The 26,500-nt window shown below is 40.4% G+C and overlaps 1 protein-coding gene across 15 annotated transcripts in view; it reads left to right on the top strand.

Annotated features, from left to right (window-relative positions):
• Nucleotides 1-16,192: 16,192 nt before the first annotated feature.
• The window catches only part of PIAS2 (protein inhibitor of activated STAT 2), a 130,191-nt gene continuing 119,883 nt past the window's right edge, over nucleotides 16,193-26,500 (top strand). For 11 of the 15 annotated variants that reach the window (XR_010407192.1, XR_010407193.1, XM_045886773.3 and 8 more), the window contains exon 1: nucleotides 16,194-16,398. Coding sequence is in view for 9 of the 15 variants with exons in the window: in XM_045886773.3 (XP_045742729.1) it covers nucleotides 16,375-16,398 (24 nt within the window). In the remaining 6 variants the exon portion in view is untranslated. Of the gene's footprint in view, nucleotides 16,399-26,500 lie in introns of all 15 variants that reach the window. The other 4 variants (XM_064577644.1, XM_054510309.2, XM_054510308.2 and 1 more) reach the window with 1 other exon arrangement.

Here is a 26,500-nt window from a genome sequence, read left to right on the forward strand (position 1 = left end):
CAGTTCATGATTCCAGGGTCCTGGGATCGAGCCCCGCATTGAGCCCCACAGTGAGCCCCACAGTGAGCCCTGCATCGAGCCCCTCATTGAGCCCCGCATGGGGCTCCCTGCTCCCTGCTCAGCGGGAAGCCTGCTTCTCTCTCTCCCACTCCCCCTGCTTGTGTTCCTTCTCTCGCTGTCTCTCTCTCTGTCAAAAAATAAATAGAATCTTTTAAAAAAAAAAAAAGAAAGAAAACAAAGTTAGAATAAGACTGCTGGATTATATACAAAACTGGCCAATGTTCTACAGGGCAATACAACCATAGCCTTTGGAATTTTTTCTAAGGGGAATAGATACATTCCTCTAGTTTTGGCCATTTACATTTCAATTTTAATTAAAATTTAAAAAGTTAAAAATTCAATCCCTCAGTCACACTAGCCCCATCTCTAGTATTTAGTTGTCATATGTAGCTTGTGGCTGATACATTGAGCAACACACATCTAGAATATTTCCATCATCACAGAAAGTCCTATTGGATAGAGATTGGGCCTCCTAAACATTGTTCTAGTGTAACACGGAAAGGTCATGCTATACTGTTTTGCTTTATTTCCAAACTTAATGTAATTTTTTCTAAGGAATCTCCTTCATGTGACCACTGGCTTTCAAACTTTTCTAACCAAGACTCACATTAAGAAATTCATTTTGATCAACTAATATTTGACAAGTCAAGAATACTCAATGGGGGAAAGACAGTCTCTTCAATAAATTGCGTTGGGAAAACTAGATATTCACATTCACAAGAATGAAATGGGACCCCTATCTTATACCATTTACGAAAATTAACTTGAAATGGATTAAAAACTTAAACATAAGACCTGAAACCATAAAACTCCTAGAAGAAAACATAGGAAAAAGTTCTTTAACATCGGTCTTAGCAATGGTTTTTTTTTGGATATGCACCAAAGCACAAGCAACAAAAACAAAAATCAACTATAGCAAACTAGAAAGCTTCTTCACAACAGAAGAAATTATCAATGAAATGAAAAGAGAACCTATGGAATCAAAGAAAATATTTGCAAACCATCTTTCTGTTAAGGGGTTAATATCCAAACTATATAAGGAACTTACACAACTCAATAGCAAAAAACAAACAAACAAAAAAACCCAAACAATCCAATAAAAAAAAAAAAACGGGAGACATACAAATGAACAAGTTCATGAAAAGGTGCTCAACATCTCTAATCATCAGGAAAATGCAAATCAAAAACACAGTGAGATATACCTTACCCCTGTTAGAATGACTACTATTAAAAAGACAACAAATGCAGGCAAGGACACAAAGAAGGGGGAACCCTTATGCACTGTTGGTGGCAATATGAATTGGTACAACCACTATGGAAAACAGTATGGAAGCTCCTCAAAAAATTAAAAAATAGAACTACTATTTGATCTATCACTTCTGGATATATACCCAAAGGGAGAGAAATCACCAGCTTGAAGAGATATCTGTACCCTCAAGTTTATTGCAGCACTATTTACAATAGCCAAGACATGGAAACAACTTGAAAATCCAGATGATTATAGAAATACGTCTCTATATGTGCTGAAAGAAAAAAAAAATACCATTGACTTAGAATTCTACATCCAATGAAAATACTGTTCAGAAATGAAGGTGACTTTGAAAAGGTGGCTGCCAGGAGCTGGAAGGTCAGAAAGGACACTGTGGAAGTGTTCTAGATGAGAATAATAAGGCAGGGACTATAAGGGCTGAGAGAGGAGATTCTCAGATGAGGTCTTTGGAGATCACCCAACCACAGAGTTACTCCTACTGTTAGTTTTCTATTTTTTAAAAAAGATTTTATTTATTTGTCAGAGAGAGAGAGAGCACAAGCAGGGGAAGCAGTAGGCAGAGTCTGGAGAAGTAGCCTCCTGCTGAGCAAGGAGCCCGATGCAGGACTCGATTCCAGGACCCTGGGATCATGACCTGAGCTGAAGGCAGACGCTTAACGGACTGAGCCACCCAGGTATCCCTACAGTGAGTTTTCTAGACCAGAGATCTTATCACACTATTACTTAGAAAACCCTTCATCTTGACATGTATGTCCCCAATCTCATCTCACCCTGTCTTAAAATTAGTTTTGATTAAAGCCACCACTTTAAAAAGAAAAAGCAAACACAAATGCATAAGCTTTCCCTTTAAGAAAGAAACTCAGGTTTGCCTGGCTGGCTCAGTCAGTAGAGCATGTGACTCTTGATCTCAGGATTGTGAGTTCAAGTCCCACATTGGGCACAGAGTTTACTTAAAAGGAAAAAAAAAGAAAGGAACTCAACTTTTCTCACTGAAATTCTCTGCTAGCTAGATTTGCTGGGCTAGGGCAGTGTTTCTCAGACTTGCGACTATTGACATTTTGGGATAGATAATTCTTTGTTGTGGGGGACTGACCTGTGCTTACTAGGATGTTTAGCAGCATCCCTGGCCTCTGTCTGCTAGATTCCAGTAGCACTCCCCCAAATTGGGAAAACCGAAAATGTCTCCAGGCATTGCCGAACGCCAAATGTCCCCGGGGGAGTAAACTCATCCTAAGATTAGAACCTAGGATATACACATAAGCATGCACGCCCTCCATCCCCAACCCAGATAAATTAAAAGAAAAAAATAAGGGCAAAGTTCTGTTCAACAGACCATTTTTTTTTCTTTTTTAAAAATTTTACTTCCAGTGTAGTTAACATACAGTGTTATATTAGTTTCAGGCCTGCAATATAGTGACTCGACAATGCTATATGTTACTCAGTGCTCATCGTGATAAGTGTACTCTTAATCCCCTTCATTTATTTCCCCCATCCACCCCCCAATTCAAGATAAATTTATCTTCACTTCTGAAAGATGTTTCCATGTCCCATTCTATACCCTCTTCCCCTCAGGGTCACATGGACCTTTTCCACAGCTGGCCCCTTGAGACTTTGTTTTTCTTTTTCACGCTCTTTCACATGGGGGCACTTTTCAGCATGTCAGGGAAATTCTGAAAGATCTTGCTGCCACAGATGTGCACCTGGTCCGGCTGTGCCACATGGCATCTCTGGAGGGATTGTGATATTGGACATCTGGCAGTTCCTGTTATCCTCTGCCCCTGAGCTTCCCATGGTGCACCTCACCGGTGTTTGTCTCTCATTTTGTGGCCTTTAGTCTTAAGTAGGACCTGAATTGGCACACCAGTAGACATCTCAACAGGAAGAGAGTGTGGCCTGGGCCTCCTCTTCCTTTCTGGTGCAGCAGTAATTCCAGGGACCGTGAAGGTGTGAGATGAGCGAATGGTAGGTTCCCTGCTCTTGGAACCAATTTTTTTAATGTATCAACGTGTTGCTTCCCAAACTATTAATACCTACCGAGAAAAGAAAAATTCTCCTTTTTCTAAGAAACACGTATTTTTCCCTCCTTTCATAAAACACATTAAAATTTCTTATGCTTGAGTTCTAAACAGTCTAAATAATGACCAAGGTAACAAAATTGTGTCTGATGCGTATATTAATGATGCTTTCAAGCTGTGTCATTTGAGGTCTATGAGCTACAGCTCAAGGTTACCGCTTCTTTCTCAACGCATATTATTTTCTGAAATATTGAAAACACAGTCCAACTTCAGCTGGAGAAAACAAATTATTCCCCTTGCTCTTTCTCCCACAGTGAGGATGTTCTATAAAGTGAATTCTGAGTGTTTTTAAATCATAATCTTTGATTTATTGATTACTCTCTTCAAATCATACTTTAATCCATCAATCCCCATCCCTTTCTCTCCCCTAGCCCCTCCCCAAGTAAACACCTTGGATTTCTGTATTCACCACCTCACTTATGTCAAACGACTTCAGTAGGGCTTCTCAAGGCATGCAAGAATGGGGGGGGGGGTTTCAAGAATGACAAGAAATATACCTGCCTCACTGCAAACCCTGTGACAGTCAACTATAAGTCATCTCCGAATATATATTGTTAAAACTCCATTTTTTATGTTGCTAAAAAAAAAATCCCGCCATTCTTTAAAAACTGTCAACTCTGTCAATGGGAAGAGAAAACGTTTTAATCATATAGCCATTCTGTGTCAATATAAATCTCTCTCTGCCGACGATTGTTGAAATGTGAGAATAAAACTTTTTCTGGATTTTATCCAAAACAAGAATGAAATCTGGGTTTTGCCCCAACACTCTTATCAGTGTTATTTTTCTAAATCGCCCTAAATGGTATTAAAATGTTGGCTCTGGGATGCCTGGGTGGCTCAATCAGTGAAGTACCTGCCTTCGGCTCAGGTCATGATCCCAGGGTCCTGGGATCGAGCCCCGCGTCGGGCTCCCTGCTCCACGGGAAGCCTGCTTCTCCCTCTCCCGCTCCCTCTGCTTGTGTTCCCTCTCTCCTTGTGTGTCTCTCTGTCAAATAAATAAATAAAATCTTTAAAATAAATAAATAAAAATAAACATAAAAATAAATAAAATGTTGGCTTTGGCTTCCTTACCTCATCTCCACCACCCTTCTCCTGCTGCCCTCCAGAGCCACACAGGCCAGGATTGGAACCTTCACTGCTCTGTGATTTTCGGAACATTTTTGGACCCGTTCAAGCCTTGTCTCCTCGTCTGGAAAATGGGACTAATAATACCCTCTCATAATGTTACAATAATTAAATGAGACAATGCATGGGCAAGACTCTCTTAGTCAAGTTTCCTTGATGAAGAGATGGTTTACTTTTCTGCTTTTGGAATGAATCATCAACAAAACAAAGAGACTTACCCATGCTCATTTTAAAAATGAAGGGACCCGGTGTCATGAAAAGGACAGAGGAGTAACTATGTCTTTAAGCCCAGGAAACATTGAACACGAAGATCCAGAAAGGGCCGAAACCAGGGCAGCAGCTTCAGGGACCTCAACAGCTGTCCCCTTCGTTCAAAAATGTCCTGCCATCAACATGACTCATCTTCAAACTTCTTCAGCCTGCACAATTCTCAGCACAATTTTCAAGAAAAAGAATCTGATTGCTTCCTCCTGGCTAACAGATGGGCTTTTCTCACCCAGCGTTCGATCCAGATCCAATGAGCTATGACTAGAGAGGAGGCTTCCATGTCACAAATAGATTTTCGGGGCCTATGAGAAGGAGAGCAAGGCTGACATGCTCCCCAAGAAGTATGTGGTCCCCGTGCTTGGAAATGCCTGGTACATAATGAGCACTTAATGAATCTTAGCTGTTGTTATTGTTGACAGAGTACCCTGTAATTTTCAGCTTCCATATGTTTGATTATACCTTTTTTTTTAAACCACTAAAGTGTCATTCCTCTCCTTTTTGAATGAAAAAGAAATCATTTATTCATTCCTCCAAAAAAATACGTCACACTTAATGAGTCAAGCAATATTCTTAGCAACGGGGATACAGCAGAGCATAACGTTCCTACTTTCATGGGATTTATATTCTAGAGGAAGCTGGAGACTCTGGGAATAACTGTACCCTTAAACCATGAACGAATATAATCTGAGGTAGTGAGAAGTTCCAAAAGAAAAATAAAACAGTTTGAAGGGGTAAATAATGATAGTGGAGGAAGACTAAGAGCTAAGTGTTGGATATAAAACAAGGATCTGTGGGCTGTGGTAAGGAGTTTGATTTTTATTTTTAGAGTGGTATAAACCCACGGAAAAGTTTGCATTGGGGGATGGTGAGAGCAGATTTATATTTATAAAATATCATTCTGGCTGTCGTGTGGAGAATAATTGTAGTGGAACAAGATAGAAAGCAAGGAAACAAGACAGGAGGCTACTCCAGTCATTCAAGCTGAGGAGCAGGGAAGTTGTAAAGAATGATCAGACTTGGGATGTATTTTGTGTTTTGTCTTATTATGAAATGTTTCAAGCACACAAACAAAGAAAAGTAGGTTGGTATATCTACCTTCCAAATCTGTCATATCTTAACACTCTGCCATATTTGCTTCAGGTTCATTTTTTTTTTTAAGAAAAAAACTTTATAAATATAGAATCTCCCAGAATACCCCACAGATCCCATTCCCTTCTCAGAGGTACCCACTGTCCTGGTTTTGGTATTCATCATTCACATGTATGTTTTTGAACTTTTATCACATATGTATATATCCGTAAATATATACCATTGTTTCATATTTTGGAAAAATTTGTAGAAAGGATATATGTAACTTTTTTCCAACTTGATTTTTGCATTTCACATTGTTTTTGGAATTTGCCCATTTATTTTATGTAACTCTGGCTTATTCAATTTTTTTCTTATTCTATACACATAGCATTCTTTTTCAGGAATATAACACAATGTATATACGCACTCTCTTGATGGATGAGGTAAGTTATTTCCAGTGTTTCACTATTACAAACAGTGATGTAATGAATACCCTTGTACATATCTCCTACTATGAACATGCAGGTGTAAGAGTTTCTCTAGGTGAATACTTCCTAGCCTTTATCAGATCATAGCTCACGAAGAAAATGATGAAATTTTTGTGGCATGTTGATGAAGTAGAAAGGACTTAGAACACCTATATGGGCCTTGGTAAAAAAAAAAAAAAAAAGGCTCATTACTATTTTCTTATAAGAAAAAAATGGAATAGTAAAGTGTTATGGAAAACGTAAAATAGTAAACTCATATAAAACTTCCAAAAAAAATTATGAAAAGTTTGAGAGAACTTCCATAGCAGATTTAGTGCTTGAAAGGTCTATACTTCCTGATCAAGACATTTTAATGACAATATCTTCAAATTCCTGTGGATACAACTGAAAAGAAATTTTACATTTTTACAATCATTTAAAGGTTGAAGTGTTAGCAAACTGGTGCAGCCCAGCCACTGGGCTTTGTCAGAGACAAACTAAGAAACAGACTCTTCACTATGAAGAACAAATTGATGGTCACCAGAGGGGAGGTGGGTGGGGAAATGGATGAAATAGGTGATGGACATTAAAAAGTGCACTTATTGTGATGAGCACTGACTAATGTATAGAATTGTTGAATCGCTATATTATACACCTGAAAACTAATATAATACTGTATGTTAACTATACTGGAATTAAAATTAAAAACTTAATAAAATTTTTAAAAAGGAAATAAAAATAAAGTGGGATGAACTCTAGGGATTAAAAGGGAATTAAACAGCATTTAAAACAAGGTTTGGGGGAGCCTGGGTGGCTCAGTTGGTTAAGTGCCTGGCTCTTGATTTTGGCTCAGGTCATGACCTCAGGGTCAAGAGGTCAAGGCCCGAGTCAGGCTCTGTGCTCAAGGCAGAGTCTGCTTGAGATTCTCTCTCCCTCTCCCTCTGCCCCTCCCCACCCCGCTCATGTTCTCTCTCTCTCTCAATAAATAAATAAAATCTTAAAAAAATAAAAAGGTAAAACAATTTATTTTAACTTACTTATAATGAAAAATAAAAATATAATTAATGTAACAAAATAAAGGTTGAAATTGTTATTTAAAAATCTAATACCCCCCAAAATATAAAATGAAAATAAAATAAAAATAAAAGTCTAATAGCCATTTCTTTTCTATCCTTGGAAAATATAATTTTGAATGATACACATTTGATTCCTCAATTTGATATAAACAAATAAGATCTAGATTCCAGTTGTGCTTATAGTACAGAGTTCCCATGTACCTGTTTTCCTTATTTTTTTTTTTTAAAGATTTTATTTATTTATTTGACAGAGAGAGACACAGCGAGAGAGGGAACACAAGCAGGGGGGAGTGGGAGAGGGAGAAGCAGGCTTCCCGCGGAGCAGGGAGCCCCACGCGGGGCTGGATCCCAGGACCCCGGGATCATGACCTGAGCCAAAGGCAGATGCTTAATGACTGAGCCACCCAGGCGCCCTTTTTTTTTTTTTTTAAGATTTTATTTAAACCCGTTTTCCTTATTAACACCTTGTGTTGATATGGTATATATGTCATAATTAATGAACAGATATTGATATATTATTATTAACTAAAATTCAGATTACATTGGTTCTTGCCTAATGTCCTTCTGTAGCAGGATCTCAGCCACATCATATTTAGTTGTTCTATCTCTTTAGGCTCCCCTTGGCTATGACTGTTTCTCTGCCTTACCTTGTTTTTGATGACCTTGAAATTTTTAAGGAATTCTGGTCAAGTAATTTGTAGAATGTTCCTCAATTGAGATCTGTCTGATGTTTTTCTCTTCATTAAACTGGGGTTATGGGTTTTTGAGAGGAAGACCACATAGGTAAAGTGCCATTCTCATGACATCACATCAAGGGTGCACACTATTATCATGACTTACCATATCTCATCAGAACCTGAGAGATGATAAAAAAAATTGTATCATGAGAGTCTCTGATAGAGAAGCAACTGAGAAACAGATTTGTAGCAGCTCCTCACAAATCTCCTTTTTGGTTTTTAGTCATCTGATCCTGTTTTCTGGCATGTCTGGTAATTTCTGAGGAAATGTCAAGCATTGTGTACAAATTATATGTTAGTTTTCCCCTTCATCAGTTTTTTCTATTATGTTTAGTATGTCTTTCTTCTTACCTTCCTTGGATATTTTTCTGTTCTGTTACTTAAAAGTTGTTTAGCTCAATTGATTGCCAGCCTTTTTTCTTTTCTAACATGTAAGTTTAAGGTAATAAATTTCCCTATAAATGTGGTTTTAGGTACAACTCACAGATTTTGAGCTTATATTTTCATTCAGGTAGTATTAAATTTTCATAGTGATTTTTTCTTTGACTCATAGGTTATTTAGAAGGGTATTTCTTAATTTTCAAAACTATGGTGATTTTCTAGTTATCTCTTATTGATTTCTACCTTAATTGTGCATAGATCATAATCTGTATGATTTCAATCCTTTTAAATTTAGTGAAACTCAACAACAAAAAAACAGCCTCATTTTAAAAACTGGTAAAGGATTCGAGTAGACATTTCTTCAAAGAAGATATATATGTGGCCAATAAACACATGAAAAGATACTCAACATTAATAATCATTAAGGAAATGCACATCAAAACCATAAGACACCAGCTTGCTCCTATTAAGATGGCAACTATTGAAAAACAGAAAATAACAAGTGTTAATGTGGATGGGAAGAATTTGGAACCCTTGTGCATTGCTGGTGGGAATGTAAAATGATGCAGCCACTTTTGAAAATGGTATGGCAGTTCCTCAAAATATAAAAACAGAATTACCATATGCTTCAGCATCCCACTTCTGAGTAGAGACTGAAAAAAATTGAAAGTAGGGTCTCAAAGAGGTATACTATACTATATAGTATATATACCTATATATCTATATATCTATATATATCTATACCTATATATATATAGTATATATACCTCTACTATATAGAGATACTATACCCATGTTCATAGCAGCATTATTCACAATAGCCAAAAGGTGGAAGCAGGTAGAATGGGTAGAATGTCTGTGTCCCCCTCACCTCCCCAATACCCATCCGTTAAAGCTCTAATTCCCAATGTGATGATATTTGGGCTTAGCTGAGATGAGAGGGTGGAGGCCCTATGATGGAATTAATGCCCTTATAAGAAGATGAAGACACCAGAGCTCTGTCTTCCCACTATGTAAGAATACAGCAATAAGGAAGCTATCTGCAAACAAGGAAGAGGGCCCTCATCAGACACCAAATCTTCTGGCACCTTGATCTTGAACTTCTCAGCCTCCAGAACTGTGAAAAAAAAAAAAAAAAGTTGTTCAAGCTATCCAGTGTGTGATATTTTATTTCAGTAGCCCAAACGGACTAAGACATACCTAAATGTTCATTGACAGATAAATGGATAAACAAAATATTGTACATACATACAAAGGAATATTATTCAGCCTCAAAAAGGAAGAAAATTCTGTCATATGCTACAACATGGATGAACTCTGAAGACATTATGCTAAGGGAAATAAGCCAGTCACAAACAGAAATGCTATATAATTCCACGAGCAAAGCAGAATGCTGGTTGCCAGGTGCTAAGGGTAAAGGAGAAAAGGGAGTTATTTTTAAATGAGTACAGAGTTTCAGTTTGGGAAGATAAAAAGAGTTCTGGAGATGGACGGTGATGATGGTTGTACTACAGTATGACAATTCTTTTTCTTTTTTTTTTTTTTTTAAACAGGCTCCATGCCCAGCATGGAGCTCAATGTGGGGCTTGAACTCATGACCCTGAGATCAATACCTGAGCTGAGATCAAGAGTCAGCTGCTTAACTGAGCCACCCAAGTGCCCCCAGTATGACCATAATTTTTAAAAAATATTTTATTTATTTATTTGAGAGAGAGACAGAGAGAGCACGAGCAGGGGGAGAGTGGCAGAGGGAAAGGGACAAGCAGACTCCTCACTGAGCAGGGAGCCAGACGTAGTGCTGGATCCCAGGACCCTGAGATCATGACCTGAGCCGAAGTTAGATGCTTACCCGGCTGACTCCAGTATGACTATTCTTAATGGCAGCAAACTGTACACTTAAAATGGTGAAGATGGTAAATGTTATGTGTAGTTTATCACAATTTTTAAAATTGTTGAGACTTGCTCTATTGTCATTGTTTAATTTTTGTAAATGTTCTATATGTGCTTGAAATAATGCATTTTCTGCACGTTATAGTCACTTGGTCAAGTTTGTTAATTATGTTGTAACAAAAATCTGTATCTTTAATGATTTTTTCTTTGTCTTTTTTTTTTTTTTAAAGATTTTATTTATTTATTTGTGAGAGAGAGAATGAGAGAGAGCACATGAGAGGGGGGAGGGTCAGAGGGAGAAGCAGACTCCCTGCCGAGCAGGGAGCCCGATGCGGGACTCGATCCAGGGACTCCGGGATCATGACCTGAGCCGAAGGCAGTCGCTTAACCAACTGAGCCACCCAGGTGCCCTCTTTGTCTTTTTTTAATCAATTACTAAGGTAGGTGTGCTTCACTATACCTATGGATTTATTCTATTTCTCATTATAGTTCTATATAATACATGATGGTGATGCATTCAGTTGCACACAAACTGAAAACTGCTATATTTTACTGGTGAATTAAACTTCTCCAGGAAAGTCCCAAGTATGGCCTCCCCATCAGGTATTTACAATTCATTTATAGTTAGTTCCTTCCTCCTGATTCAGAGACAATTTACCAGTCAGCAGTTTTTGTTTTTTGTTGTTGTTGTTGTTGTTTTTTATTATAGCCCTCTATCACCCTTCCAGTGAACAAAGCTAGAGAGTTACCTGAAAGTCAAGTTCCCATGCAGGATGGCAAAGGGTTTTGTTACCTTTTCACCTAGCTTTTTTCATCAGCCTAGAAAATCTCAAGATTTTATCTCTTCACATAATACTTCTGCCTCATTCTGGCTTTCTTGTTCTTTGAGGATTCCAGTTAAACATTTGTTGGACCTTTTCAACATCATCTTCTAGGCCTCAAACTATGTCTCCAATATTTTCTTATGCATTTTTCCTTGTTTGGTTGGTTTTCTCTGTGTTTCATTCTACTTAGCCTTCTGGGGCGCCTGGGTGGCTCAGTCGGTTGAGTGTCTGACTCTTGGTTTTGTCTCGGGTTGTGATCTCATGGGTCATAGGATCAAGCCCCATGTTGGGCTCCACGCTCGGCGGAGGGGGGTCTGCTTGAGGATTCTCTCCCTCTGACCCTCCCCCAAGTCTCTCTCTCTCTTTCTTTTTTTTTTTTTAAAGATTTTTATTTATTTATTTGAGAGAGAGAGAGAACATGAGGAGGGGGTGGGCAGAGCGAGAGGGAGAAGCAGGCTCCCCACTGAGCAGGGAGCCTGATACGGGGCTCGATCCCAGGACCCTGGGATCATGACCTGAGCCGAAGGCAGACGCTTAACCGACTGAGCCACCCAGGCGCCCCCTTCTCCTATTTTCTTTCTTTCTTTTTTTTTTTTTAAGATTTTATTTATTTATTTGACAGAGAGAGACACAGCGAGAGAGGGAACAGAAGCAGGGGGAGTGGGAGAGGGAGAAGCAGGCTTCCCGCCGGGCAGGGAGCCAGATGCGGGGCTCGATCCCAAGACTCTGAGATCATGACCTGAGCCGACGGCAGACGCTTAACGACTGAGCCACCCAGGCGCCCCTCTCTCTCTTTCATATAAATAAATTTTTTTAAAAAATAGCCTCTGACATATGTTCTGGTTGTTTTCTTTTAAACTGTATGTAATATACTATTAAACCTATGCATTGAGTTCTTAAACCTCTCAATTCTGGAATAGAGTTTCTGCTAGATTATTTTTTTCAAACTTTATTTTTTACTGTAAGCATGCTTTGATTTCAGTCTTTTTCTGATTTTTGACTATGTGTTGGTCATTTTATTTGGAAAATTATCTGTGTAGGGTAATTTGAGGTTTGGGGTCATGATATCTTCATCTAGAGAGGACTTAACTGTTTCTGTCCAGTGCCTGTACTGTGCCTCTCTAGGACCTGTTTATTCAATATACAAAGCTTGAAATATTATGATTACTATTAAACCTGGTTGCAATCTGTGGAAGTGCTGATTTACTTCTGGTTTATCTTTACCCTATGGGGTCTCATATTAAATATAGGGGGTGTTTATTAGACTTTCCATCTTCTGTGATACTAGATTTAGATTTATTTCTCTCTTGCTCAGCAATCCTGCAAAATTCATAGCTCATTTTATAGATTTTACTTTTGTATTGTCAAATGCCTTCAGGACAAATGTTTGGTTTAACTGCCTGGAGTACTTCCGTCTAAGGTTTTGGCTGGATAATTCCTTATATTAGGCATTTGGTTCTGTTTTTCTAAACCCAAATTTTTTGGTTGTTTCAGGTGGTAGTTGGATCAAATTACCAAGCTGCTTAATATATATTCTGTGTGAAACCATCCTTGCATTACTAGGGTAAGAGGTATTTATAAGTTAGATGGGAAAAATAATTTTTGTCTAGTTTTGGCATCAAAGTTATTATAGCACTTAAAAATAAGTGGAGAATGTTCCTTCATTTTTTAGTTCTCTCTATAGTATTAGAAACCAGATCATTGGTTGCTTCTTGTGGGAGCCTTGACTGGGATGGGGCAAGAAGGAACTTGGAACTTTCTGGGGTAATGGCAGTGTTCTGTATCTTGATAAGCATTTTTCAAAACGAATTGAAGAGTTTACTTAAGATATGAGGATTTCATTGTATGTAAATTATACCTTAATAAAAATTATTGTTCAAATACCAATAATTGTTGAATCTAGTTGGAATATATACAGGTCTTCATCATATTATGCTTTCAACTTTTCTTGGTATTTAAAATTTTCAGAATAAAAAGTTGGGGATATAAAATTAAAAGATAAATTCATTGTTCAGTTTCCTTGATATTAGTTTCACTAAAGGTTAAGGCCAAACAGTATCAGAAAAGTATAAGGGAGTGAAGAAATGTGATTAAAATAAGATGTATGCTTGGCAAAGGAAGAAAGGTGGCTTGGAAGTATAGGAAGCTTGAAAATGATTATATGGAGAGAGGAAGAAATCAGTGGAAAAGAGAGAATTGTTGGGTTCAGAGATAGGAAGGAAAAGAATTAAGACAGGTGCTTGGAACTGAATTGAAAATTTCATGCACGGTCCAACTAGGTTGAGTCTTTTCTAAAGATACTAGGATATATCATATGGGTATATGAGTGCCTCTTAATACTTTTTTGATATGTTTATCAGCTGTTTAGATATAAAAGATTATCATCTATCATTTTAAAAGTTCATAAAGTTATATACTTTATCTCATTTAATTCTTCAACATTCTGAGTTCAGGAATAATCGTTCGTTTTATAGATTAGAAAATGAGGTTGCGACTTTGCTAAAGTTACAAAGCTAATAAGTGGAAAAGCCACTCCTGAGACTTTTGACTTCATGTAGTGTAATCTTAGGACACTTTAATTACAATACTGATGTTTTTTTAATTGGAGCTAGGTTAAAGGGGTGGACCAATCAGGTAATTGCTTAGAATCTCAATCCATAAAAAGTGTTAACACATTTTATCATAGAAAATGTCATGAGGAGGATGCCTGGTTGACTCAGTCTGTGGAGCGTGTGACTCTTGATCTTGGTGTTGTAAATTTGAACCCCACTTTGGGTATAGAGATTACTTAAAAATAAAATCTTTTTTAAAAAAGAAAATGTAATGAGGAGAAAATTGTATTTATTTATTATTTTTTATTTTTTCAGTGCAAAAAAAGGTAGTTTTATTAAGGCACAGACACAGGATCTGTGGGCAGAAAGAGCTCCTGAAAATTGTATTTAATGGAATTCCTCTGGGAGGATAGCTCTGTGTGTGGCTGGAAGTGGTACTTTGGTATGAGGCTTAAAGTGGTGGTGAGATGATCACACCTCCTTCCTCCCCAGCTCTGCTCCAAGGACATTTCATGCCACATTATAAGGAAGTTAGATTCAAGTAAGTGCAGAGATTTTTTTCTCATGAGTAGGATATACAAATTTAGACCAGAGCTGAACTGTTCGTGACAGTCAAAGAGACATCTCCTCCACTCTACCACTCAGGCTTTCCACTAAACAAATATTGAATGAGTATTAGAGAGTATAGTTTAGAAAAGATGCCAAATTAGTAATCTGGTGTAGGCAGACAAGGTAGCATTCTATTTCAGATGCTACTAATAGAAAACCTATCGAAAACGGTCTGAAACAGTGACAGAAAGTCATTGGCTTAAGAAAACTGACAAGTAAAAAGGTGGGGGAAGGGCTGTCAAAGTTAATTCTGGTATTTTTTTGGTGATTCTTACCCATGAGATGGGTTGGTCCTCAGGCTGGCCCCTCATTGTAGCAAAATGGTTATAGCACTCCACAAGCTAGAAAGTCTCCTCATCTCTAATCACTGAATAAATGCGCCCACACTTGATCTAATTGGCAAAGCCTGGAAATCCCCTTAGTAGTAGTTGGATTTACAGGTTCAGCTCTGATGTAATCACTGTGACAAGGAGGACATTGGTTATGATTGGGTTGTCTGAGGCAGCACTTAGAATTCTGCGGTCAAACCTACCCAACCCTAAAATGAATACTACAAACAAGTCTCAGGGAGGTTCATATTGGTCCCTCTTATGTGTTGTAAGCTTCTTGGCGGAAGGGTTGTATTATATTCCATTCATCTTTCTATTCCCTCAAAGCTCCTAGTTCACAGTGGCCTTCATTTAATGCCTGTTGAACAATGTTAAACTCCACTGAGGTGTAAACCAAGGCCAAAGGAAAATAAGCTAAGATCAAGAATAAGCCAAGCTAAGACCACAAAGTTAATGTTACCGAGCCAGCATTAGAAACCACTCTAGATACTGTTCATTCATTCTTTTATTCATTAAACAAATAGGGATGGGAAGAGGCAGTAGGTAGGAACCAAATTAAACAGGGCCTTGCAAATTGTATTGTTTTAAAGTTCTTTCGTGGGTGGGTTTCATCCATCTCTTCAAGGAAACCTCAACCCTGGACTTGGTCCAGTGAATTTTTGAGCAGCTTGACTCAGCATCTTCTCTCCTCCTTTATCAGCACGTCAGCGGTGCCATCAAGCTTCCTTCCATCTCTTCTGCCCTTGGCATTTCAACTTTCTTAGCGATCTGATTTCCCTGACCCCTCGACTTTTTAAAAACCAGGGTTCTCCTGAGCGCTCTGATTTCGCTCTTATTTCACGGCTCCATAGTCCCACCGCCCAACTCTCTCAACTCTGCAGTCCATGACATTCAGTCGCCCTTCAAAGTCAGAAGGAGTCAGCCAGGTTAGTACTTGGAGGATATTACCAATCCAAAGAGGTCTCACCAATCCTGCACCATTAGATCGGAACAACAGCTTACCCAACACCCACATTTAGATTGTTCCGCCACTACTCTGGGGGGTGGTTTTATTTGCGGCTGCTTTCCTCCAGCTACAGCCACCGTGTGGAAGAACACCGTTAGAATTTTCCCGAAATGTTGCTGTCAGCAGTCCCGGACACCTCTTCTTTCTCTCCGCCGCTCCCCCGGGCCAGGCCCTCCTCCAGGCCGCCCGGTAACGCTGCAGCCGCGCCAGCGCTTCCAGGGGAGGGAAGCGCCCCGCGGCGCGGAGGGCAAGGCCACAGGCTCGGCGCCTGAAGGCGTGCGGGAGGCCCGCAGGCCGCGGGAGAGGGCGGGAGCTGACGCGCGGCGAACGCAGCGCGCCGCGAGCCGGGGCGGAAGACGTGGGCGGAAGGTGGTGGGCCGGGTGGGCCGGGTGGGCGCCGGAGGGCGGAGCCCGCGCGCGCCGGGGGCGGGGCTTCCGCGCCGGTCACGTGACAGGTCCGGCGGCGGCGGCGGCGGCAGCGGCAGCGGCGGCGGCGGCCGCGGCGTCTTCAGAGGCGCCCAGTGCAGGATGGTGCTGGAGGCGGCGGCGGCGGCCGTGGTGGCGGCGGCGTCGTTGGCGGCAGCGGGAGGGGGTGCTGTGGCGGCATCGGCGGCGGCGCCCGCGGGTGGTGTAAAATGGCGGATTTCGAGGAGTTGAGGGTAAGCGGGGGCGCGGGAGTGGAGAGTGGAGGCCGCGGGGGAGGGGAGGGGAGGCGGGGAAGCCGCAGCGTCGCCGGCTGCCACCTTCTTGTTTCGCGGGGACCGGCTGGCGGAGCCGCGAGCCCCGGCCCGAGTGCTAGCGGGCGCCCGCCTGGGCGGGCGCGGGCGGGGGAGGGGAGCCAGGCGGCGGAGGACGCCTGGGCCGCGCGGGGGCGGCAGGCCCGGGGCGCGGGCGAGCTGCCGGTGGGTCCCGCCGGGGGGTCGCGCACCTGGCGTGGGGCGGGGGCCGCCGTCGGGAGGGGCTCATGGGGACCCGACTTTCTCGTGTAAGGGCTGAGGTGGGAAGCGGGATTTGCTTTTCCACCTTCATGGGATGTACGTGTGTGTGGCGATTCAGAAGTCTACACGTTACTCACTTGGTGGGAGACTATTTTGTGAAACGTGAAGTTGCATTTAGGAATCCTCTTCTTAGGGCTGATGCTACCGTTTAGTAAGATCTGTCACGAGAAAGGCCCCTTCCTCCCACCAGTGCTTCCTCTTGGAGAGAAGCGTGGTCTTTTGGGAGCACTGCCTTTAATAATCGACCTTAAACCTTGATATTTTCTTAGTGCCATGGTAAGACACTCGCAAAGGCCGTGTTGTCATGAGGTTTGTAAACTCGTTTTGCTCTTGAGGGAAAACATTTCTCTTTCTAGCCTTAGAACAAGGTCAAAACTTTATTGTTGATATCTTTGTACTGTAGAGGTTTGAAAATGGGTGTGCTGGGGGTGGAACGGAAAAGATACTTTTCCCTGGGCTGATAACCTTCAGAGTCCTCAACTGAAACTAACCTGTGGTAAACGAGCAGCCTTTATTTTTTATGGATCGCTGAATTACTGGCGACAGAAATGGAATACCTAGGGACGGAAACCCTGATTTAAAAAAAAAAAAAAAGTCAAAGTGTAGGTGAATGTGAACTTGAAATTAACGGCATTCCTTTTGCATAACAGAGGTATGATGTTAAGGTTACTTTTTGGAATGAGAACGAAGAGGAACCGGTAAAAGATTCAGTTTTGTGTGTTTATTGTTTTTTTCCGCGAGGGACGGAGTCGGGAAGGATGTTGGCTGCTCACCTGGCTGGTAAGGTGGACATAAGCAGAAGAACGTATTGGTGATTCCGATCTAAAGGGAGAGTGTGTTACAGTTTGCATAATACCTGCCATTTTCCCTTCTGTTGATTCAAAAACAATAGTACATTAGTGCATTTTACGCCTTATATTAGTTTATACAGAGAACCATGATAGTACGTAAAGGGTATTCATATTGGTAAGTGTAGGAGTTTTAATATCTCTGAGCGTAGAGTTTTTAACACCTGTGGAGCTTTGAAACAACCAGGCCTGAGCCTCAGCTGTAAAAATGAATGCATTAGGTTTAGGGATTGGTTGAGGAGACTGAAGGTTGAAGTTAAAAGTTTTTTTTACCTACAATATCCTCTTAATTTTTGCATAGTAACGTCTGTATACAATTTATCCTCTTTTAAGGTTTTTTGTTGATGGAAATTTTTCCAAGACTTGCATTAGACTTTTATAAACGTTGTTGGTCAAAGCTTAATAAAAAGGGAGGATTTATTTACCAATATAGGGCAGACAGGGCAGTCAGTGCTGAAGTTCCAGTGGAACTAGGAACTGCAAAGTGGTTGGAAACCAAAGATGCTTTTTTCTCTTTGGGTCTACCTGTCCCCAACCCCTTTTCCACTCCCCCCCTTTCTCTCTCCCCACCCCCTTTCCCCCTTTCCCTCTTCTTCCTCCTCTTTCACCTTGCCCTCTACAATTTGTTTTGTGGGTCAGCTTCATTATCTCTTTCTGTAAATCAGCTGTCTTTGCTTCTCCCTACACTTGATGGAAGATGGCCCCTCCTGCATAGTTCACATAAGGTGCCCAACAGAGAATGACTGGGAAGAGTTTTCAGAGGAGAGGAAGGGTGTGCAGGTAGATGCTGGAACAGTTATCCACCTCAGTCTTCACCTTAGTTGCTCAGCAGCATCTTCTACATTTAAAGATGAACAGTCTCCGTGCCCTGCCCCCATTTCAAACAGTGATGATGATGATGATAGATATCCATTATAATATAAGTGGTTATTACATACCTGGCTCTGGTCTAGGCACTTCACATACCTGTTTGATTCTCACAACAATTGTAATAGAATTGTTAGGAGAAATTGTCAGAAGAAATTGAGACAGCTTGAGTAACCGGACACAGTTTGAGCTGGAAGACCTGGGATTTTTAACCTCACATGTCCAGCTTTAGAGTCCATGCTTTTCAGAGTCTGAGCTATCCTGCTCTGTGTAGTTTCCTTCAGGTCCACGTGGTGCTGCTAGCCATCAGCCTGCAATCTGTGAACTAAACGATGATAAATAGCCCGTGCCCTTCTTATGTGACACATAATACTGGAGGGGAAACAGGACAGCTGACTGAAAATCTAATTAGAAAGGAGAAAAAGAGGAAGAAACATGTAGGGCATTCTAAATGGTCTCTGCTTCAGAATATATACTGTGAGGGTCAGAGAGATCATCAAGTAAATTAAAGGACCAGAAGAAATGGCCAGCATTAGTTTGTTGGCTAACTTGGCAGTAGAGGAAATAGCCGACCTGGATGTCACATATATGGCTGTCCATACTGCTGCTGAGAGGATTTCCATTATCTTTATCCATTATCATTCAGGGATACTCCCTAGGGGCATGTATAACCGGAGCAGGTCACTTCTGGCTGGTGATGCCATCTCCTGTACTGGAGGTCAGGAATTCTGGGAAAGGTCATCCTCACTGTGCTTTGGTGACTCCTGTGCCTTTGCTTTGTAAGCTTAGGGTGGGGGTGGGTGTTATTTGATGAGGCAACTTCCGTGGAACCTTAAGAGGCCGCCAGATGATTTTAGTTTTTGAGACTGCTGTGTAAGCCAATACCAGAGGTCTTGTCCAGTCATAGCAGAATATGGCAGCCCTACACTTTGCTGCTTTCATTTTAATAGAATACCAGCACACCTTTCTTCTAGTTCTTCTGAGAGAGAGGATCTGACTGGCTGAGCTTAGGTGAAGGTCCACTTCTTTTCTAATCATCTATGGCCAGTTTAGAGTCCTAGCACACAAACCTGACTCATGAGATTATCTTGATGGATTGGAGGAAAGGAAGGAGCAAGTTCTTTGTAAATGGAAATTGTGGGCTGAGTAGTCAAGGATGATTTTTTTTTTTAAGATTTTATTTATTTATTTGAGAGAGAGAGAGAGAAACCGCATGAGAGGGGTGAGGGTCAGGGGAGAAGCAGGCTCCCCGCTGAGCTGGGAGCCCAATGTGGGTCTCGATCCCAGGACTCTGGGATCATGACCTGAGCCGAAGGCAGTCGCTTAACCAAATGAGCCTCCCAGGTGCCCGTCAAGGATGATTATAACACATCACGTATTCGAAGCTTTCAAGGTGCTAGAGAAGAAATTATTCAATTCATTGGTTGCTTGTTTATAGCATTTATGTTGGTAGAAGTTTCTGAATTAACCTAGTTTGCAAATTAACTAGTTGTGAATTAACCTGGGACAAGCTCTTAAGATCTGATGGCTTCGACCTCTGTCACTGCCACCCTCCTTTCTCCTTATGAAAGTCTCTAGCAGAGCTAAGCGCAGGGATAGAGCAGAGGCAGAATAGTCTGGGTTCTGAAGTCCCTCATTTCTTCTTCAACCAGAGTGGCTTTTTTTTTTTTTTTTTTTTTTTTTTAAGATTATTTTAGAGAGTGAGCTTGCATTTGAGTGGGGGTGTGGGGGGGTGCAGGGGCGGGGAGGGGTGGAGGAGCAGAGGGAGAGAGAATCTCAAGCAGACTCCCTGATGAGTGCAGAGCTCAACATGGGGCTCAGTCTCACAACCCTGAGATCATGACCTGGGCCAAAATTAAGAGTGGTACGTTTAATCTACTGAGCTACCCAGGCACCCCCCAGAGTGGCTTTTTTGCCCTTGTCTTTCTCCTCCAGTTGCATAATTGTATACTGTGGGCTACTGGTGCAGTCTTTTGGCAGTTCTTAAAAAGGTTCCTGCTATTATTTAACCTGGTTAATCCACTCTCCTTACTTCTCACCACTCAAGTGTGGAGATGGAGGGGGATCTATTGCAGTAACATTCTTTTTTTTTCCTTTAAAGGTTCTCTCTCCCTCTCTCCTCTATTCCTTATCCTCTTCCTTTTGTGCATTGAGTTTATTATCTCCATGTGCGTCAGAGAACGGGAGTGTGTGTGCAGTCTTAGTGCATATTTGGGCTAGTGAAAGAGTGAGTGATCATAACTTTCTTAATAGATACTGGCAAACCAAATGCAGAAGATCTTTTATGCTGAGTCTTAAGTAATTCTGTAACAGAAGATTTTCTGCCTAGAAGGCTTGAGTGTTTGGTTCTTTACACCTAGCAGAACTTGCCATTCTGGTAGCTTCAGGTGCTGTTAGGCTATAGAGGGAGAATAGAAAGTTAATGGCATATTTGAGGTTAGAGTTCCTCATCCTTTATACTCCCCAACTATTGGGCAAGGAAATAGATTAATAGATATGATAGATGCAACTGAATCTACCATGTGATTCAAAGTCATGAGTTGGACACAACTAAAATTTCAGGACACAACTTCACTTGAGATCATGTCTATGAAAGCACATTCAAAACTCAATATTTAACTTAAATAGATAATTTTTTATAGTAAACCAATGTATTCTTAGCTATAGTAGATACTTTTGCATTTGTTTGCTCCTTAGGTCTGTGGCCTCCCTCCATGAATATCTTTTCTGATAAAGCTGACACTTTTCTAAATACACCATTATACAGATGTTTCTCTTTTTCTCAGCATTTTGCCTTTTTTTTTTTTTTTTAAAGATATTTATTTGACAGAGAGACAGCGAGAGAGGGAACACAAGCAGGGGGAGTGGGAGAAGGATAAGCAGGCTTCCTGCTGAGCAAGGAGCCCGATGCAGGGCTCGATCCCAGGACTCTGGGATCACAACCTGAGCTGAAGGCAGATGTTTAACGACTGAGCCACCCAGGCGCCCCTGCCTTTGTTTTTCTGGATTGGATCCTAGCTACTTTATTTTTTTAAATAATTTTTTTATTGAGATATAATTTACATGCCATAAAACTCAGCCTTTTAAAGTGGTTTTGGTCTATTCACAAAGTTGTGCAAGCATCCACCATCTAATTCCAGAACATTTTCATCACCCCAAAAGAAACCCAGTACTCATTAGCCGTCACTCCTCCTTCTTTCATCCAGCCCTCAGCTTCCAGTAATCCGCTTTCTGTCTGTGGATTTGTCTGTTTTAGACGTTTCATAGAAATAGAATCATACACATGGCCTTTTGTGTCTGGCTCCTCTCATTTAACATAACCTTTTCAAGGTTCGTGTTGTAGCATATAGCAGTGCTTCATTCCTTTTTATGGCTGAATAATACTCCATTGTATGGAGTATACCACATTTTGTTTATTCATGAGTTTATGTATATTTGGGTTGTTTGCGCTCTTTGACTAGTATGAACATTCATCTGTGTATAAGTTGTGTGTGGATACATGTTTTCAGTTATTTTGGGTAGTTATCTAGGGGTGGCATTGCTGGGTACACATGGTAGCTCTATGTTTAAGTGTTTGAGGAACTGCCAAACTTTCCCCAAACTGCTACATCATTTTACATTCCTACTAGTAGTTATAAGAATCCTAATTTCTCCATATCCTCACCCACATGGGTGTAAAGTGGTATTTCATTGTGGTTTTGATTTGTATTTCCCTGGTGACTAATGATGTTGAGCATCTTTGCATGTGCTTATTGGCCATTTGTGTGTTTTCTTTGGAAAAATGTCTATTCAAACCTTTTGCCCATTTTTAAATTTTTTTTTTTAAGTTGAAGTTCTTTATCACATATATGGTTTACTCCTTTTTATGGGCTGTCTTTTCACTTTCTCCATAATGTGCTTTGAAGCACAAAAGTTTTTTAATTTTGACAAAGTTTAATTTTATAACTTTTACTTTCTTGCTTGTGATTTTGATAAGAAGTCATTGCCTAATCCAGTGTCATAAAGATTTATGTCTGTTGTCATATAAGGGTTTATATTTATAGTTCTAGTTTTTACATTTAGGTTGTTGATCCATTTTGAGTTAATTTTTGTTTATGGTGTGAGGTAGGGATCGAACTTCTTTTGCATGTGGATATCCACTTCCCCACATTATTTGTTGAAGGATGATTCTCCCTTGAGTTATCCTTATAGCTAGTCTCTTTTTATTCAGGTACCTGAATTTAAGAAATTGCACAGTTGAAATAAAAGTGATATGTGGAATCAGTTGGTATCATAGTCCAAACTATTCTCTATGAATGTTTACTTTGAACCCCCACCCCTGGTAATGTGGCTTTTTTTCCCTAGACTTTTTTGGAAAAGCGGTTTGAAACAAATAAGAATTTTTGTGAATTTGCAGAGAATAATATAAACCTAACCTAGACATTCAGAGCTCTCCATTTGATTATTCCTATAGGTCAATAAAAGCTGTTCTTGATTATGTTGCAGAAGGTTGTTTTCTTCTTTCTTTCCTTTCCTTCCTGCCTCTTTTTTTTTTTTTTTTTTTTTGACATTAGCTTTGGGGATGCATGGTTATTGACTGTATGACCTTGGCCAAATTATTTCACTTTTTCTTTAACCTGGAAAATGTTTTTTATTTTTTTTTTTAATGATTTTTTTTTTAACGATTTTATTTATTTATTTATTTGAGAGAGAGAGAGAGAAACAGCATGAGAGGGGATAGGGTCAGAGGGAGAAGCAGGCTCCCCGCTGAGCCGGGAGCCCGATGTGGGACTCGATCCCAGGACTCCGGGATCATGACCTGAGCCGAAGGCAGTCACTTAACCAACTGAGCCACCCAGGTGCCCTGGAAAATGTTTTTTAAAAAAATATTTTATTTATTGAAAGAGTGTGCGCATGTGTGCACAAGTGGGGGGGGGGGCAGAGGGAAGGGGAGAGAGAGAATCCCAAGCAGGCTCCACACTCCATGCTCAGTGCAGAGCCTGACACAAGGCTCAATCCCATGACCCTGAGATCATTACCTGAGCCAAAATCAAGTCAGACGCTTAACTGACTGAGCCACCCAGGCGCCCTAATCTGGAAAGTGTTTTTGAAGATTTCTTTATTTTGAGAGAGAGCGCGTGTGTTTGAGAGAGAGCACTCACACAAGAGCATGAGTGGGAGGAGGGGCAGAGGCAGAGGGAGAGAGAGAATCCCACGCAGGCCCTATGCTGAGAGTGGAGCCCCATTAGGGGCCTGTTCTCAGGACCCTGAGATCATGACCTGAGCCGAAATCAGGAGTGGGAAGTTTAACTGACTGAGCAACCCAGGAGCCCCTGGAAAATGGTTTTAATAATAATTTTTATTATTTCCATTCCTTATTGTTTTTCCCAAATGAAAGCAATACTTGTGAGGTGGTTCAGGAAAATTCAGAAGAAAAAAATAAAAGCCCTTCTTTTCTTTCCCAGTAGATTCCACTCCTGATATAACTGCCTTTAACCATGTTTGGGTGGTTTTTAGTTTTTTTTCTTTAGGCTAATTCCCAAACTCAAAAACACCACATATTTTTCTGTATCTTGATTTTTCTTTCAATTCTGAACAGAGTCTTTTGCTTGACTTTAGTAGATAAGAAGTTTAGATCATTATGTTTTCCACTTTTCCTAGCATTTTGATTTGTACCAGTTATTTTTTATTATTTATTTTTTTAAAGTTTTAATGTAGGGGTGGCTGGGTGGCTCAGTCGTTAAGCGTCTGCCTTCGGCTCAAGTCATGATCCCAGGGTCCTGGGATCAAGCCCCACATCGGTCGGGCTCCCTGCTCGGCGGGAAGCCTGCTTCTCCCTCTCCCACTCCCCCTCCTTGTGTTCCCTCTCTCGCTGTGTCTCTCTCTGTCAAATAAACAAAATCTTTAAAATTAAAAAAAAGTTTTAATTTAAATTCCCGTTAAGATACAGGGTAATACTAGTTTCAGGCGTACAGTATTGTGATTCAGCACTTCTGTACATCAGGCAGTGCTCATCACGAGTGCCCACCTTAATCCCCATCACCTAGTTCACCCATCCCCCATCCATCTCTCCTCTGGTAACCATCTGTTTGTTATCTATAGTTAAAAGTCTGTTTCTTGATTTGCCTCAGTTTCTCTTTCTTCCCCTTTGCTCGTTTATTTTGTTTCTTAAATTCCACATATGAATGAAATCGTATGGTATTTGTCTTTCTCTTACTTTGCTTAGCATATACTCTCTAGCTCCAACCCTGTCATTGCAAATGGCAAGATTTCATTCTTTTTTATGGCTGAGTAATATTCCTGTGTGTGTGTGTGTGTGTGTGTGTTTATGTATATACATACATACAAACAACGTCTTCTTTATCCATTCATCTGTTGATGGACACTTGAGCTGCTTCTGTAATTTGGCTGCTATAAATACTGCTATAAATACTGGGGTGCATATATTCCTTTGAATTAGTATTTTTGTATTCTTTGGGTAAAAACCTAGTACAATTGATGAATCATAGATTAGTTCTATTTTTAACTTTTTGAGGAACCTCCATACTGTTTTCCAGAGTGGCTGCACTAGTTTGCATTTCCATTGACAGTGCAAGTGCCCTTTTGCCACATACTTGCCAACACCTGTTGTTTCTTGTGTTGTTGATTTTAGCCATTCTGAGAGGTGTGAGGTGATACCTAATTGTAGTTTTGATTTGCATTTTCCTGATGATGAGTGATGTTGAGCATCTTTTCATGTGTCTGTGGGCCATCTATGTCTTCCTCTACCAGTTTCTTTTTTTTTTTTTTTAAGAATTCTTTTTTTTTTTTTTAAGATTTTATTTATCCACCTGAGACAGAGAGAATGAGAGAGACAGAGAGCACATGAGAGGGGGGAGGGTCAGAGGGAGAAGCAGGCTCCCCGCCGAGCAGGGAGCCCGACGCGGGACTCAATCCCGGGACTCCAGGACCATGACCTGAGCTGAAGGCAGTCGCCCAACCAACTGAGCCACCCAGGTGCCCCTTCCTTTACCAGTTTCATTTTTGTTCTGAATTCTAATTCTGCGGTCAGTTGTTATTAATTTTTTGTAATAAACTTCTGCCTCTTGACCTATCAGTTTTAGAGAGTATCTCTTCAGTTCCCAGTCTCTGAGAGGATTCAGCACCCATCCATTTCCCTTTGTTTCTCCTACCTCCACTCTTCCAGCCTTCATTTTCTATTGTGCTGTCAAGATTTTAGCATTTATATTATGGTTTCTAACACTTTTAAACTTTTCTGTGCTTCTATAGGAAGATTCTAGAAATTGAGTATTGGACCGCCCTTTGTAGTATATATCCTGATAGAAATATTAGTTTAGTCACTGTGAAACCAGATCATTTGGAGCTATAGAGGAACTTCTGTTACTAAACCTGTACTCTTTAAAGGAGAAATAAAATAAAGTTTCCTGCTTGAGTGAGGAGAACTCATGGAAATTATTTTTTAAATTTAATATTATGTGTTCTCATATGTAACCATTTAAGTTTTCTTGAAGATAGGTTTTCTGGAGCTCTTAACCTTCCTATTCTAATTTGGGCAGCTTGCTTTCTAGATCTGCTGTGCAGCTGTCATCCTGGGATTACATTGCATTCCTGGATTAGGTCTTTTGCTTGACTCCCATGTCTTTTTTAAATTACTTTTTTGATATTACTGGAATATAGTCTTGAGTAGTTGTTTTAGCCATGGACATGTGGTGATAAACAGTCTGATTTCTTCAGTGTCTGAAAATGACTTACCTTTGTTCCTGATTGGAAGTTTAGATACAGAATTATAAATTGGTAATCAGTTTTTCCTACTGAATTTTGAAAGCTTTGCCCTAGGAACTTAAAACACCTAGTGTTGCTAATAGAGTTCCATTACAAATGTGATGGTTATCCTTTTATAGTCACCTTGTTTAAAATCTTTGTGGTGGTCTTTTTATCTTTGGTATTTTGTGAAATGTGTCTAGTTGTAAGCCTTTTTTTCATTCTTAGGGGGGTAACTTTTTAGTTCTAAAATTCTTCAGGTGTGGGGAATATCTTTTATTTCTTTGATAATTTCTTTCCCTCCTTTC

This window comes from Mirounga angustirostris, unplaced genomic scaffold (assembly GCF_029215605.1).
Source record: "Mirounga angustirostris isolate CCGP_5_RB_7025 unplaced genomic scaffold, mMirAng1.0.hap1 SCAF_14, whole genome shotgun sequence".
Classification (NCBI taxonomy): domain Eukaryota; kingdom Metazoa; phylum Chordata; class Mammalia; order Carnivora; family Phocidae; genus Mirounga; species Mirounga angustirostris.